The sequence below is a fragment of the Gobius niger genome (assembly GCF_951799975.1).
Source record: "Gobius niger genome assembly, chromosome: 10".
NCBI classification, from domain to species: domain Eukaryota; kingdom Metazoa; phylum Chordata; class Actinopteri; order Gobiiformes; family Gobiidae; genus Gobius; species Gobius niger.
Window position 1 is genome coordinate 25,355,168 of NC_136861.1, and position 15,050 is coordinate 25,370,217.

The window sequence follows — 15,050 nt, forward strand, 5'->3', positions numbered from 1 at the left end:
TGCAAGGTCAGTTATATTCCAAATATTATTCTATCGACACAGACATTTACATTGTTAGTCTGGCATTATAAGTGATTTGCCTCAGGTGCACTGTGGAGTGGGTCAGACTGTTTTTAATGCAGGCTAGCTACCATAGAAATGTGCTAGCCTAGCACTAGCCTAGCGCCACGAAACTCTTCAAATATAAGAACTGAATGAATTACAAAAAAAATATCTCCAGAAATCAGCAACACTCTGGATAACAAGGAAATGAGGCTCTGTGTCAAGAATCATGAAATATCCCTTTAAGACAAGATAAGATAAGTTAAGATATGATTCAGCACTTTTAGCACTTTTTAACAAAGGTTTATTTACGCTTTAGAGTTGACAGTATATTGTATTGTTAGAGTCAATAATATTATTTATCACGATATTTTTCTGCAGCAATATATCGATATTCGAATTTGTTATCGTGACAGGCCTGTTTGGCACCCCGCAGTGTTGGGCCCATTCGTTTTTATTCTTTAGACAATTGACTTGAGAACCAAAACAAAAAATGAAAACACTACTAATCCATCATGGAGGAGCATCACACGGATTTACTATGAATGTACTTTTCAGGATTTCAATGAAAAGACGTTAAATGCCGCTTTACGATAGCTTTGTGAAGCGATTCAGACAATTGAGAAAAGCAAAGATGCGCCAGTTCTTCCACTTTGACTGTGGGGCAATACATCATCCAATTGTTCATAACTTAGAAAGAGTAATAAAGCTGTCTGCCACAAAAATGAAATTTAAAAGAAGCATGGATTTCAGTACACATACTCTGAAGTCCAATGTTTTATGGGGATTGGCGAAAGCATTACAAACCATATTTGATTTGAATGTTTACCTTATACCTGGATTTTCTTGCTTAATAAAGCTTAAGAGATGTTTGTCTAGTCAAGATGTGAAGTTTATTACACAATGCATTGCGGAGAGGTTACACATAACGCAAGTTGCGAGTAAGCTCTGCTCTAGTTAGCTTTGGCATCACCTTTTATAGGTGAACACACAAAAGACACCAAAGGCACACCTCAAGGGAAGCACAGAATACACATAGAAATGGTAATACAGTTGGAGATGTCCATGCAGGCCACCAAAAGGCGCTTTGCATGGTAATGCATCAAGGTGGCGTTTGGAGACAGAAGGAGATCTTTGTCATGTTGAGGAGACGGGCCATTTGGGCCCTATTGTCTAGAGGTGTGAGGGTCTCGTCTGGAGCACAGGAAGAAGCCGGTCTTTCTACCTGGTTTAGTCAGAGGCCCCAGCAGGGGATCCAGCGACAGGACGCCAGTGTGGTTAACCAGCTTAACTGGCTAAACTTGTCACAACACTGTTGACATATAGGTAATGTTCATGAAATGTTTACTTAAAATCGTGCAAACCCTACCCTTAAAAGTAGGAACTAAAGTCATTATATTCAAAGATCACAGCTAGAATGTGTGATCTAAAGTGTATTCTAATGACATGTCTTCAACAATGAAGGCTCCACAAGATGAATGCTATGCCGTTATATTCTCAAACCTTATATGTACATGTACTAGACAGAAAAGCGGTTCCTAATCCTCCATAATCCTCCACCCCTCCATCCTCCACTCTCCCTACATCTGATTTTTACCAAGTATGACCATCACTGTCTGGCACTGTGGGATAAAGTGTTCTATCAAATCGCACAAAAACTGGGGAATGCATGTAAGTAGGCTACAGCAGATGGTCACAATGGCTTTGAGATTCACAAAAACAGGTCATCACAGGCCTGGTCCAGTTCATTCTATTCCTGTGACATACTAAATGAATGTGCCATACAATGTGACGATGGTCAAATGTTGGTGAAGGAATAAACAGATGGATTTTTGTGAAGGCTCGTTATTAATGAGCTCAAAACATTCCTAGAAATTGCACCATGATATCAAAAGAAAAATAATGACCCTGTCTGCCAAGAAACTATTTCTTGTATATATATGACAACTATGGACATTAAACTGCCTGTTCATGCGCTGAATACATTTTAGTCTGTAATAAAACATGTGAATTATGTTTCTGTTGGTAAAAAGGCACTCACAGCCCATGTCCTCCAGCGACTGTTCCCTACGTCTGGCTGTATATGGACAAGGGATCTGCTTCATCAAACATATGCTCTAAAACCATTTTCCAGCACTACCTCCTCCAGCCCTTACAAGGACAACTCTGGTCCATCTCAGCCATCCCACAGTCCTCCGTGCCTCACAATCTCATTCTGACGTGTAGCAATGAACACATCAGCGTTAATGTCCCACCTGGGCGCTCGTTCGTTGAAGAAGCAGGGGAGATGCGGGTCGCTCCGGGGGCAGGCTTCATTTCCGTAAATGAGGCCACACAGTGAAATCATTAGTTAGTGAACAGCGCAGAGACCTGGTCACCCCATCGCATGCCCAGGCCTGTTTGTGGAGATAATTAGCATCCACATTCACTGTCAAACAAGCTGCGTTCACACAAGAAGAAGACTGTACTTTTAAAGCTCCTGACCATTTATGCGCTGTATGTGATGCTATTTCAGATACAGGTTTGAGTACCAGGCTTTATGCAGAGTCTGACAAAAACTGTCTGTATTATGGCTCTAATTAAAAGGTCTTTTCATTTAAAGTCTGCACCCCATCTTGTGACTTGTTCTGATCACTATAGCACTATTGCATTACGACAAATGCTACAAAACCACTTTAAAAACCTTTACTGTCACATCCATCTGCTAGCATCATGATGCAATAATTGTGCAGCTATTTTGCCATTTCAACATGTTCACTCTTAAGCAGAAGATGAGTACATTGCCGTCTTCTGTGTACCATGCCATTACACGTAACCAAAGATTCCACACACATGCAGCTAATTTCAGCTTTACTTTTGCTTTGCTGAACAGAAAAACAAAGTGTGGATCCAAACCTCGCTGAAGATCTTGAGATCACCAGGCGTGGCAGTCAAGTCGCCCACTGTGGTTGTCCACTGCTTCAAACCTGTCAACTCGAGTTCCTGGAAGGATAGGAAGAACACAAAATAAAGGTTCAATGACGTATGCCTGCCGATAATCAGTGTTCGACAGTCATTTCATTTTCATTTACTTTGTGTTCAGCTCTGTGTAAACAGAGATGCACTAACAGGGACAAGGTTGAACTTGTGTGGCCCACTTATGGCTGGATCAGGCTGAATATTGCAGTCGCCGTACAGTGGCAGGGGTCAGGGGCAGGATACACATAGAAATAACAAATGGAGCAGGAGGAGACCTCTCTAAACATCTTAAAATGAGAGGCAATACGCATGGTTCACACTGTGTTTTCAACTGGTCTTCCTTGCATCAGAGCTGTCATTCTCAATATAATGTCAATAATGTCAACCCAAATAATATGGCCCAGTAACTCCTAGGTAATTACTGTGGTACATCCCTGGTACTTACAGAGGTAACTACCAGGTACTTACAGTGGTATGGCCTGGTAACTCCGGTGCCATGCCATTGGTCCCACAACCCATTAGTCCGACATCTCATTATTCTGAAAATATAACCCTAATGGAATAATGAGACGTCGGACAAATGGGCCGACCTCGTAACTAAACGTACCACTGTAAGTATTTGGTAACTATCTCTGTAAGTACCAGGGATATACTTCTGTATCTACTAACTAACTAGGAGTTACCAGGTCGTATTCTAAAGTGTAACCAGATTGGTTTATTGAGGGACTCTATAAAGCTGATGTGCTTCTTTTCAGGGTTCCCGGTTCATCAAAAGCCTCCATCTATATCCTCTTCTCTCTCATTAATGAACTTCACCTTGTCTTTCAAACGCAGAAAAACAAATGAAGCGGGAGGAGAGCGCTGTGCTGAGATTTTCTTTGGCTGACTGGAGAATGTTTCTCTGAGGTGTTATTACTGCTTGGGCCTTTCTCTGGAGACTTCATGTTTACCCAGCAGGACGTTGTAGCTGTCACCACGAGAGTCGCAGCAGCCCATGTCACCGCGGTAACCAGCAGACGCACTGTAGGGTGTCATCTTCAGCTGCGCAAGCATGTCATGTGCTGTTCATCACATGGCACTGGATAGCCAAGCGCTCAGCCAAGAGATATACCTTCATGAGCTAAACTTCAGATTTATGTAGTTCCATTTTGGGGGAGCACCCCATAATCTGACCTTTGCCTAGAAGAAAGAACAATCAATACCTGGACAGTGTGGGCCTTTCTGTGAGTTCAGGTGTTTTTCCTTCAGGAGTTATAAGGTTTCTCCAGCTCAAAACATGCACAATAGGCTAATTATCCAGCTAAGCACCCTTGATCCTGAACTATAGCGCAAAATCTACTGATGGGTCCCTGGGCCACTGCTCCTGACACTGCTCCTGACAGATTGCTAGTCACATCGAAGGAAGGGTGAAATGCAGAGGACACATTTCTGCTAATGGCTGAAATGATATATTAGAAAGAGCTCAGAGTGGAGCAACTCCTGATGTACATGGATCAGTTTAAGATCAAAATGTTAATAATTGATGTCATAATTGATTGTCATGATGGAGGAGAATGAGGAATAGAGGAGCTTCATCAAAAACATAAAGAAGTGACACAATCCCATATCTACATAGTCATTACCGCTTTATGTAAAGCCATGGAGCTGGCCATGTGATAGGTGGAAACACATTTGTTGAGATATGTTCATTCTACGGAGAAAGTTGAGCTGTTATTTTTAAACAATTGGAGGCTGCTCACAAGAAAGACTAAAAATAGACACAGCACCCACAAGCGTACATCCAAGCTGCAGATTTTTTCTTAGGAACAGCCAAGGAATTATATAATGTTAGAAATTCTGAGATGGATAGTTTCAGCCACAGAAAGTCCAATGATAAACATAATCTTTTCTCACAAAATCAAACATCATGGATAAAAGGTTATAGTGAAATTACACTGAGATTTTAAATTAACCTGGTCTTGTGTACGAGTGTTTAAAATGGGACTTTGCTGAGTCCTACTAAATCTAGGGAACTCTGTTGTTAATCTTTAATAGTTCTGTCCCAAAGAATTAAGCCAGATGAATACACATACAGGCCACTAAAACACAAAGGACTGCACCTCCCTTTTCAACCTCCTAGTCAGGTTCAGGGCTGTAAAAAACACCTCAAACAAAATCAGAAATGTTAGGCATATTGTTAATCATATCCGCTGACAGTGTTAGTGGATGAGTGGTTATACTCTTACCTCAGAGCAAGAAGATCCTGTTTCAATTTGGGACAGGTGGACATTTTGGTGTAGAGTGTGCATGTTTTCCCCATGTCCGGACACTTTCCCTGGTCAACCCATATCATGCTCATTATACCAATACAGCTAGGTATTTGTACTTTTAAATAGCTATTTCTTTTTAGGGCGTGTAAACATATAGCCCATAGTGAATTAACAGGTCAATATCTTATTCTGTGGTTCTCTAAAAACAAATCAACAGGGTAGTAGTTGGAAAGGGATTTTAGGTTTACTCATCGCTGTCAGTCAGAAGAACCTGTCAGAATGGAGGGAGCTGAGCAGTCTGGACTTTTATATTACTGTAGTGGTCAAACCCTGACCTCTGCTGGTGGCATCAATTAACTGTCCTCAAAGTTATAACAGGCAAGGTGAAATGTTTTAAGCACCTTTCTGTAATATTAACATGACCAACATCTTATCAACACAGAGATTTGATCATATTAAAAGCTTAAGTGGGATGGCAATCTCTAGAAGCAAGGAGGGAGCAGCACTGTCTGCTGTTCACAGCTCTTCTTGGTGTCCTGCTTGATTATTTGTTAAATTGAATAAATGTCAGGATTTGTTAAATTTAATAAATGTCAGGTCAAATGGTGACCAGCTGAGGTCTCAGGACATTTTGACTGAGTCACACCGTGTAAAGACAGAATAGGTGAAGAAGGCCTTTTGTTGTTACTTTGCACCAAATGTCTGGAATGGGGCACAGAAGATTTTTAGTGTGGATAATTAACCAGTTTAAATCCCATGTAAAGGAGTATCCTCCATGTGACTGCTCTCGTTTTAAAGTTTTATAAGTATTTTAAGTATTAAGTTAATGTTGCTGTAATTGTCTTACTTTTGCCTTATTACTAACTGTTATCTACATTGTATGTTTTTAACAGGTCTCTCTTGCAAATGAGACACTGAGTCTCAAGAGACCACCACCTGTATAAATAAAGAATAATATTAATAATATTATTACAAGACTATTTTGTAGCCACCGTAAAAAGGCACTAGCCTATATGTTGACAACAGGTTCTGCAGCTTTCCATTATTGTACAGAAGGCTAGTATATTGTAGTGTGTATAATATCACATCAGTGAAATAGGCTATTTATGTCTGTTAAAGAAATTTCTATTGCTAAATGACCAGTAATTTATTCAACCTTAATCACTCCCATAATGTGAAAATACAAACACAAAACAAAGTAAGCGCTAACATCTCGCCTAGATCATAAAATCTCGCATGTTCCAAGGAGCTGTTCTCGCCCATTCTCGCCGCACCACTAACTTGTCACCAAAGATGGCGAATTGCTGAGTGCCCATGGATGTACACATTTCTCGGCTACTTGTTATTTCACCCGAACTGCCAACTTTGATAAGAAAATAACTGCATAGCGAGTGTTTCCTCTTCGTTTCACTGACATTTGAAACGGGAGTCGCCGCCACCATGCAGATCACACTCAAAACACTGCAACAGCAGACAATTCAAATTGAGATAGACCCCGAACTAACGGTGAGTGGCTAAAAGCTAACATGCTAACTTTAGCTAGCCCAACAGTGCATGAAACATAGCCGTATAAATCATTGCCCAGACAACATTGACGTGTTTTCCACCACTGACATTGACTCATCTATTTCATTTCGGGAAGGTGCAGGCCTATACGTTGAAAGGGTTTGTCAAAAATATCATGCTTATAACGCGAGAGCTTCTTTAGCTTTAACTTCCAAACCTAGCATGTTAGCGTGCTGCCGACCAACGTAAACTAAATGCGACGTGCTTATAAATGCACGTAAGGTTGATTTGAGCTGATGTTGGCACTGTTTGACTTCCACTTTTAATTCTGAAGAACTGTGCTGTTTGAAATATAACTTTATTGTGTGAACTGTAGGTGGTGGATGCGCTAATTGCTAATGCTGATAGCATGACTGTGCTAATTATGATTAGCCTTATTTGTAGCAGACCGCAAAGAAAGCGGAGTTGGTGTGTCCACTTGATGGTTTGTGTGGAAACTTGGAAAGAACAACAAAAAAGGTCGAACAGCTCTGTAATAATAACTTATTACATAGGTAAAACAGCTCAAGAGTTTAAGCCAATCTAACGCTTTGATTGTCTTTGGTATTTGGGTGATTTGATGTGTGTTTTTTTTTTTACCCATCTACGATGTATTTAGTTCAAAAACATGAAAGTGTACATTAGACCCGTCCTCTGGAAATTGTAATGTCAGTCATTATGCCCAGTCATGTGATTGGCATATGCCATGACTATCATTTTGCCTGGAGTAATGTTGTGAATCACAAAGTTGAGGAATTAGTTGTGATTTGGAAACAGTTGCTGTAATTTTTTTTCCTTGTATTTATTATGTTACTATAATGTGTGGTTTTGCTGACATTCATTTGTCTCAGTCACATAGTCTCATAGAAGTTATTGCATATAACATGATGCATACAACACTTGCGAGACTTAAGCAACAATGGCTAGTATGTGGTTCTTCCGTTGGATATGAGTGTATTACAATGCATATATCAAAGTAATTATTGGTGTAGTTGGCAATTGTTTTCCACCTGTACTTGAAATGAAATCACACAATATAGATTGCTTTAGAGATTACTTTGTCACAGTAGCTCATTTACTAAAACATTTGCTTCAGGTCAAGGCATTGAAAGAGAAGATTGAAGCAGAAAGGGGTAAGGACAACTTTCCTGTATCTGGACAGAAACTGATTTATGCTGGTAAAATTCTTCAAGATGACACGCCCATTAAGGACTACAAAATAGACGAGAAGAACTTTGTTGTCGTTATGGTGTCTAAGGTAAGGCTCTTACCATTATTACTCATTAGAACAGTGTTTGTGTTTCAGTGTGAGCGAAAGCCTAACCCCATGTGCCCTGTTCTAGACTAAGCCCGCAGCTGCTGCCTCTCCTCCAGTCTCAGAAGCGCCCAAGCCCCCATCACAGGAGTCCTCGTCCACAGCTGCCCCAGCCCCGGCGCCTGCCTCTGCTCCAGCTCCCGCCCCCGCCGCTGTGCCCATTCCGACCGAGGAGGTCCAAGAGGAGCCCAGCGCTGCAGCCACCGGAGAACCACAGCAACCTGCCAGGTAAAGGTCTTCTACAGGGTTATCATATCATAAGGGATAAAGGATTTTTGTCTAAAAGTGCATTATAAACAGACTTGACATTATCACTCCACATATCCTACCACAAAATCCGTTGATTATTACCAGTAAGTAGTTAGTCAAAAGACAAAAAAGTACTTATAGTTTTTGAGATAATTCAACAAAACATTGGTAATTAGAATTAATCTTAAGGGGCAAAGTATGGGCTTTTGTGGCCTCACTTTTAAGAAGTACTCAAATGGCAATGAAACAAAATGCTGCTTCATGTTTTTGAGGAAGCTCAGTTATAAAAAGCTCAAAAAAGTTGATAAGCTTGATATAGGAGCAAAACCATTGAAATGATGAACATGTAAGAATTCAGTCCTAGTGTTTTCTGACCGTGTCTTGTCTGTGCAGCTCCAGTGGCAGCAGTCAGGGCATGGACCCCTCGTCAGCACTGGGTAGGTACAGAGTGAATGGTGCTTAGTTGTCACTGATTCTGCTGCTGAGGTTGAAGAGGATAGTGCATTAACTGTGACAAATTGGACTGCTATTAATGAAGTGAGGCTACACTAGACTGGTGCCAAAAATGTCCTTTCCGCTCTGAGTGTAGGGCTTAACATGCTGCTGTATGATGCATCTCACTCCTATATTTAGACTGTGACAAAAGAGAGCTATTCATTACTCTACGGCCACAAAGAGCAGTGGGCTATCCCTATGGGTGCTGCTGTCCAAGCTCCTCACCTTCCTACTCCGATGATAATGTACTGTGGTTGTAGTACTGTGTTGTATTAAAACTTGAGAGAGTTGAGACTCATTTATACTACTGTTTTGTTCGTAAACAGATCCATGGGTTCCAAATGTAGTTAGCGCCGCTGTATTTACACTTCCACACATTTCTAAAGCCCAGTCTGTGTTATCGGAAGTTGCCTCCAGAGGGTGCTGGAAGTCCGTCAGAAAATGTTTCAAAACGGAGAAGCCCAGTGACCAAAACAAATATGGCACCGCCTAAAATAATGTAAAGCAGTGATGATCGGTATTTCACCTGTTGAGCTGTGTGCAGTCGTGCCCCAAGTGGTTATAATAATAATATTAATATTAATAATAGTAATGGCGGCTTACACTTGTATTGTGCTTTTCAAGCCTGTATTACCTAGTTTCTCAAAGCGCTACACTGTAATCATTATTCATTCACTCCATACTGGGGTTGACTAATGAAAGCGAGGCAACTACTCTGGGCCATCGGCCCCTCCGACCACCACCACCACTCACTCATCTGACGGGATCTGGCATAGCAAAGGCGGTATGGCCCTTCGAGTTAGAACTTGAATAGCTCTGTTGCTATGACTCCGATATGTTCCGAGTTAACGGAGCGATTGATTGAGTACACGGACAGATCGAGGCAGAAGACTGACTGAAAGCTCCATGTGTATATGACTTTCAAACACTGATGAGCCTTTAATCACCAAGATTCAATTTATTTCAACATGGGGGGAAATCACATTTCTCTTTACACTTTAATATGATTTTCTAGGTATCTATAGACTATTATCAAAATGTTTAGGACGTAAAGAAAATGCATCTAAAATGTGACTCATCAAGCGTAGAAATATAGAACGCTTTTGGAGAGTTACTTTTAGTTCCTAAGCTACTAGTTGAGATCACTGATATATGGTCACACACTTTTTCTCTTTCTCTTTTTTTTGTTACATACAATTCGCTCACAGGGTAAAAAGGTGCCCATGTACAGTATTACATAACCAGCCTCATTAGATCAAGCTTGAAAGTATTTTACTTGTAGCAGCATACCATTATTGTCACTTCATTATTTGTTACCGATCAGATGTAGCTGCTTCTTCCTATATCATTTCCTGTGTGTTATTAACATGGTTCTTGTTGGCGTGTATGCAGTGACGGGGGCGGAGTACGAGGCCATGCTGACACGGATTATGTCGATGGGATATGAACGAGAGCGAGTGGTGGCCGCTCTGAGGGCCAGCTTCAACAACCCGCACCGAGCCGTGGAGTACCTGCTCACCGTACGCCTTACTCACATTACATCAGAGTATAAATAGTGCCCAAAAAAATTCAACCCAACCTAAGCCTCTTCACGTCTGTTTGAACCCTAAACCCAGAACCTAACCACTATCGGGACATATGGGCCTGACCAACTGAATCTGAACACTTTTTACATTTAGTCTGTGTGATTGACAGTATCAGTGTCGCCTAAAGTTAAATTAGTTAAATGCACGCCTTACCTGTGGCGTTCACTGGAGAGGCACAAAGAGCACTTCTCTTTCCCCTTCCCAGTAGATGTCCTCATCTCATCCTGCCTCATCTTCCTTTAACATTGCACTACATCCTCATGCACTTTCATTCAGCCTTTCTGTGGGCTAAACTGCTTTGTTTAGCCCACAGTGACACACCGTTCTGAGAGAGGGAGAATATCCTGATGGTCACGTTCTGCTCTGGTGCTGGTATCAAAGAGTGCTGATGACCAAAAGAGCACCAGCATGTTTTTCAACCACAGTGGCCATTCTTCCACATTCACGGTGATGGGCCCATGTGGTGCGTAAAATAAAGATGCCGCACCTTATATAGTGAATATAGAATATAGTGTTCATGAGGTATATAGCCTGCGGGGTAAAGCTCATGTTGAATCTCCTAGTTCCTGCTCTAAGAGAGCAAAGCCTCCTTCCAGAGGGCAGCCACTGGAACAGCACATGATGGGGCTCATGATACAGGGCATGTTCCTAAATTGGGCAAAAAATCAGGCCCCTCATAGGGCAGGCGGAGCAGCAATGAGCATCCACAGCTCTCCAGGGCTTGTCAATCAAAACCAAAAGCTCAAACTTAGCAAAACCCAGAGAATAAAAACCAGCGTGGTTAAAAATACTTCCCTCAGAGTTGTTGGAGGAAACACTATCTTTAGAAAAAAGATGTAATGTTTGTTTACAGACTTTACAGACGTCGGGCCCAATCTTGCGTTTCAAAACGCAGACAATAGCGTACCATTTTGTAACTCCTTGACTTTGCGCAGTTAAGGGTTATGCCCTTTTTAGCCTTTAATCTGGAGTGTCAATATATTAGTGCACTGGGCATTCCTCATTTGAAAGCTAAGAACCTCCAGAGTTCTGGAACAGGTGCTGGAATTGATTTTTCTAATTCTGCTTTCTGATCGGAGACACAAACAGGCAATATTTATGAAATAAAAAAAACACTCTTCTTACTCTTTAAAAAAAATAGTTTGTAATTGTCATGGTGTTTAAAAAAACAAACACAAAAGATCATTACTATTTCAATAATTGATTAGTTGTAGATTAATTGATTGGTGGTTTATGCCCTACCCTCCAGTGAACTTTGCTTTGTGTCCACAGGGCATCCCCAGCAGCCCTGTCCAGGAGAGTAACCCCCCAGCACCGGCCCCCACATCTGCACCCACAGAGGCACCATCGGAAGGTAAAGAGTGAACTCTTATGAACTCTTAAAATATTTGAGTGAAGTGGGCTGCTTGGTGGAAATGGCGTGCCTTGCGTTCACAATAACTGTCTGTGCTGTGTGTCCAGGAGAAAACCCGCTAGCGTTCCTCCGGACCCAGCCTCAGTTTGTTCACATGAGACAGGCCATCCAGAGGAACCCCTCCATGCTGCCCACAATGCTGCAGCAGCTGGGCCACGAGAACCCCCAGCTCCTACAGGTAACATCCCCTTGCACTGGGGACTGCAGCATGTCCACAGTATCACCATTCGCCCATGTTGGGTTTGTGTCACACAGCTTTCAGGTTTAGTCACTTTGGTTTTAGGTGCTGTTTGTAATTATACAAATTTCAGGCACCTTAGTATACAGTATATCTGACTTAGCGGACAACTATCTAGAATGTCTAAGATTGTCTGTCTGTCTTTCCTAGCAAATCAGTCAGCACCAGGAGCGGTTCATCCAGATGCTGAATGAGCCGGTGGGGGAAAGTGGAGATGCTCCGGAGGTCGGGGACTTAGGTGCAGCTGGAGAAGAGGGAGCACCTGTTAGTTACATCCAGGTCACATCTCAGGAGAAGGAGGCCATCGAGAGGGTCAGTACACACGCCTGTTCACCCTGCTTTACTTAGCCCACACTTTGCTTCTCACAGATCATTCTGCACAATATCTGGTTCAGTGTTCGTGTCGGTGAAGCCGGAGGCCTCCGTGATACTGTGATATATTGTGGCTTCTTGTCATCTAATATTGCAATAACTTGGCTGTACATTGTGCAGACTGAATACACAATATGCACTGGTGACACATCTAGGGTTTTTGGTTTTCGACTTGGTGTCGGATATATCTAAACTTTGAATGATAATTGCATTGTAGTAAATGGTTTTGGTGGTGGCGTTTATGTCTTTTGCCTTACTGTCTGTCTGCTTTCTACACAGTTAAAAGCGCTGGGCTTCCCGGAGGCGCTGGTGATCCAGGCCTACTTCGCCTGTGAGAAGAATGAGAACCTGGCGGCCAACTTCCTCCTGAACCAGGGGCTGGAGGACGACTGAGCCCCAGGCCCTCCCTCCTCCACTCAGAGACTGCAGCCCCCAGCACACACTGCCTGTGGGGGGGAGGGGGAGAGGGACACTGTGTGCAACAAGGCTCGATCATGGAGGAAACGTCAAATCCACGGGAATTCCAATGGAATGTGTGGGCTTTGTTTTGGGGAGATCTCTACTTTGATTTTAGACGCGCTTTGTGATTCTTAGGGAAAAGGGTGCGAGGAGCGAGAGCAAGTGTCTGTGTGCCTGTGCTGATGGATGCAATGCAGTTAAAGCTGAAAGCGTAATCATTGAGCGTTATCTAAGGCTGTTCATGCTGTAGCCGGACAGAAGCACATTCTCCTCATCATATCCCTGTCATCGAAGGACTCTGCTGCCTGTGTATATCCAAACGTACTGTATGGTCTTGACCAGTAAGACAACTGCTTCTCTTTTCACTTCAATCACATCTGTATCACAGAAAAACACAGTTTTCTGACTTCATGTGCTTAACATTAATACTGAAAAGTCTCGACATCTTGTCACACAAAAAACATGGTAAAAAGAGAGATTTCACACCTATGATTATACATGTTCCTACTCTACATAAAATGGTTTTGTTCTTCCTTATTTGCAAACCTGACTTGACTTGTAAACTTTCTATTTTGTATGAACGGCTGTTAAACCAGGCAGTGCTTTAAATGCCTATAGTAATGCTTCTGTTTGATTATCTTCCAGTTGAAATGGCAGTATTGTTCGTATTACACATAAACTATACACAACCTGCAGAAACTGACAAAATAAAGAAATTGTACTGCTCACTGGGGCCAAAGAAAAAGTGAAAAGTGACATCAAAGAATTAAGTTGCACACCTAACAAAACACCTGGAATTATCGAATTGAAACGCCAAATAGTAGCATGCCATTTGTTTCTCCAAGATACTGTTCCTTCTACACTTATATGGACATGGGAACTAGCTGGCTTCATTAGCAGGAAGTGGGCAAAATGTTTGATCAACCAAGCAAGCAACATTATATTTTTATTTACTTTATTCTCAATGTTCTGTTGGGCTGTCCATATTTTAGTGCCGTTTTTTTTTTTTGTGTGTGTGAGTTAGTCTTGCCCACCTAAGTCTGTCGATGGCTTTAAACCGCTAACACCAGATGACTAACAGTGTTCAGCCTGTAAAATAATCTGTATTGCATTTGCATGTGAAGGCTGTACCTCGGCACATCGAGAAGTTTGTGAATATTTGGAGAATCTCACTGTAACTCTTGTCTGAGACTGGGGAGGGTGTATGGCATGTCAATTGTGTTCATTGTGAAAGCCAATCCATGTGTGTGAGCTGCACCGACTGTCCTACAGCATCAACATGATCTTAGATAAAGCTGTGCTACATTAAATATCAGTCTTTCAGGCCTCCGACTGTGACTTCTTAGTGCAAGAGTGAGCCAGCACATATTTTATTACATGCAAGACAAGCGTGTGCGTTGGGTGTATTGCTTGGTCAGAGATACCATTTCGAAACAAAATGAGTTCAGAAATCTGATGAGGAAATAACTTTTAGACGGTGTAGAGTAGTTTTCAGTTGCTACTGTAACTCCATAGTCCTGCAAACATTGGCCCAAACATCAGTGTGATCCATGTGTCCGTGTGTCCTTCAAACTCAATGAAGGGCTTCATAGATGCCCCAAGACTGAAATATAATGAGGTATCCTTATGTGAAATTGTAGCACCAAACTACACATACTTTTATGATTTCATTTTAATTCAGTTAGTATTGATGTATTACACTGCCCGATCAAAAAGTCTCCACATAAAAAGATCACATGCCCTAATATTTCTTTGGACTGTCCTTAGCTTTTTGATTACTGCTGTGTCATTGTTTCAGTAAGCTTCTTCAATGTCAAAAGATTTATTTCCACCCAGTGTTTTCACCAAGCTCTTGTATTGATGATGGGAGTGTGACCACTGTGCAAAGCCTTCTCCAGCACATCCCAAAGCTTCTCAATGGGGTTAAGATCTGGTTTCTGGACAATTCATGACTGACAATGATGTCTCATTTATTTGTCTTGGTCGGGACAGTGCATGTTAATGAACATAAATGGAATCATGCATGTAAACACGCCCCGCCGGATTCTATCCATCCGTTGTCCCCCACTCGCACTCTCAGACACACACTCATTCACCCTGGCCTATTGTACATGTTCTTAGAGGTAGT

The 15,050-nt window shown here is 41.9% G+C and overlaps 1 protein-coding gene across 1 annotated transcript; it reads left to right on the forward strand.

Moving 5' to 3' along the window:
* Positions 1-6,518: 6,518 nt before the first annotated feature.
* Positions 6,519-14,249, forward strand: rad23aa (RAD23 homolog A, nucleotide excision repair protein a). Its single transcript, XM_079564309.1, has 9 exons — positions 6,519-6,755; positions 7,891-8,052; positions 8,138-8,337; positions 8,752-8,795; positions 10,246-10,373; positions 11,712-11,793; positions 11,901-12,031; positions 12,242-12,403; positions 12,743-14,249. The coding sequence occupies exons 1-9, from the start codon at positions 6,690-6,692 to the stop codon at positions 12,854-12,856; spliced, it is 1,089 nt and encodes a 362-aa protein (XP_079420435.1). The 5' UTR covers positions 6,519-6,689; the 3' UTR covers positions 12,857-14,249.
* The last annotated feature ends 801 nt before the right edge of the window (positions 14,250-15,050 follow it).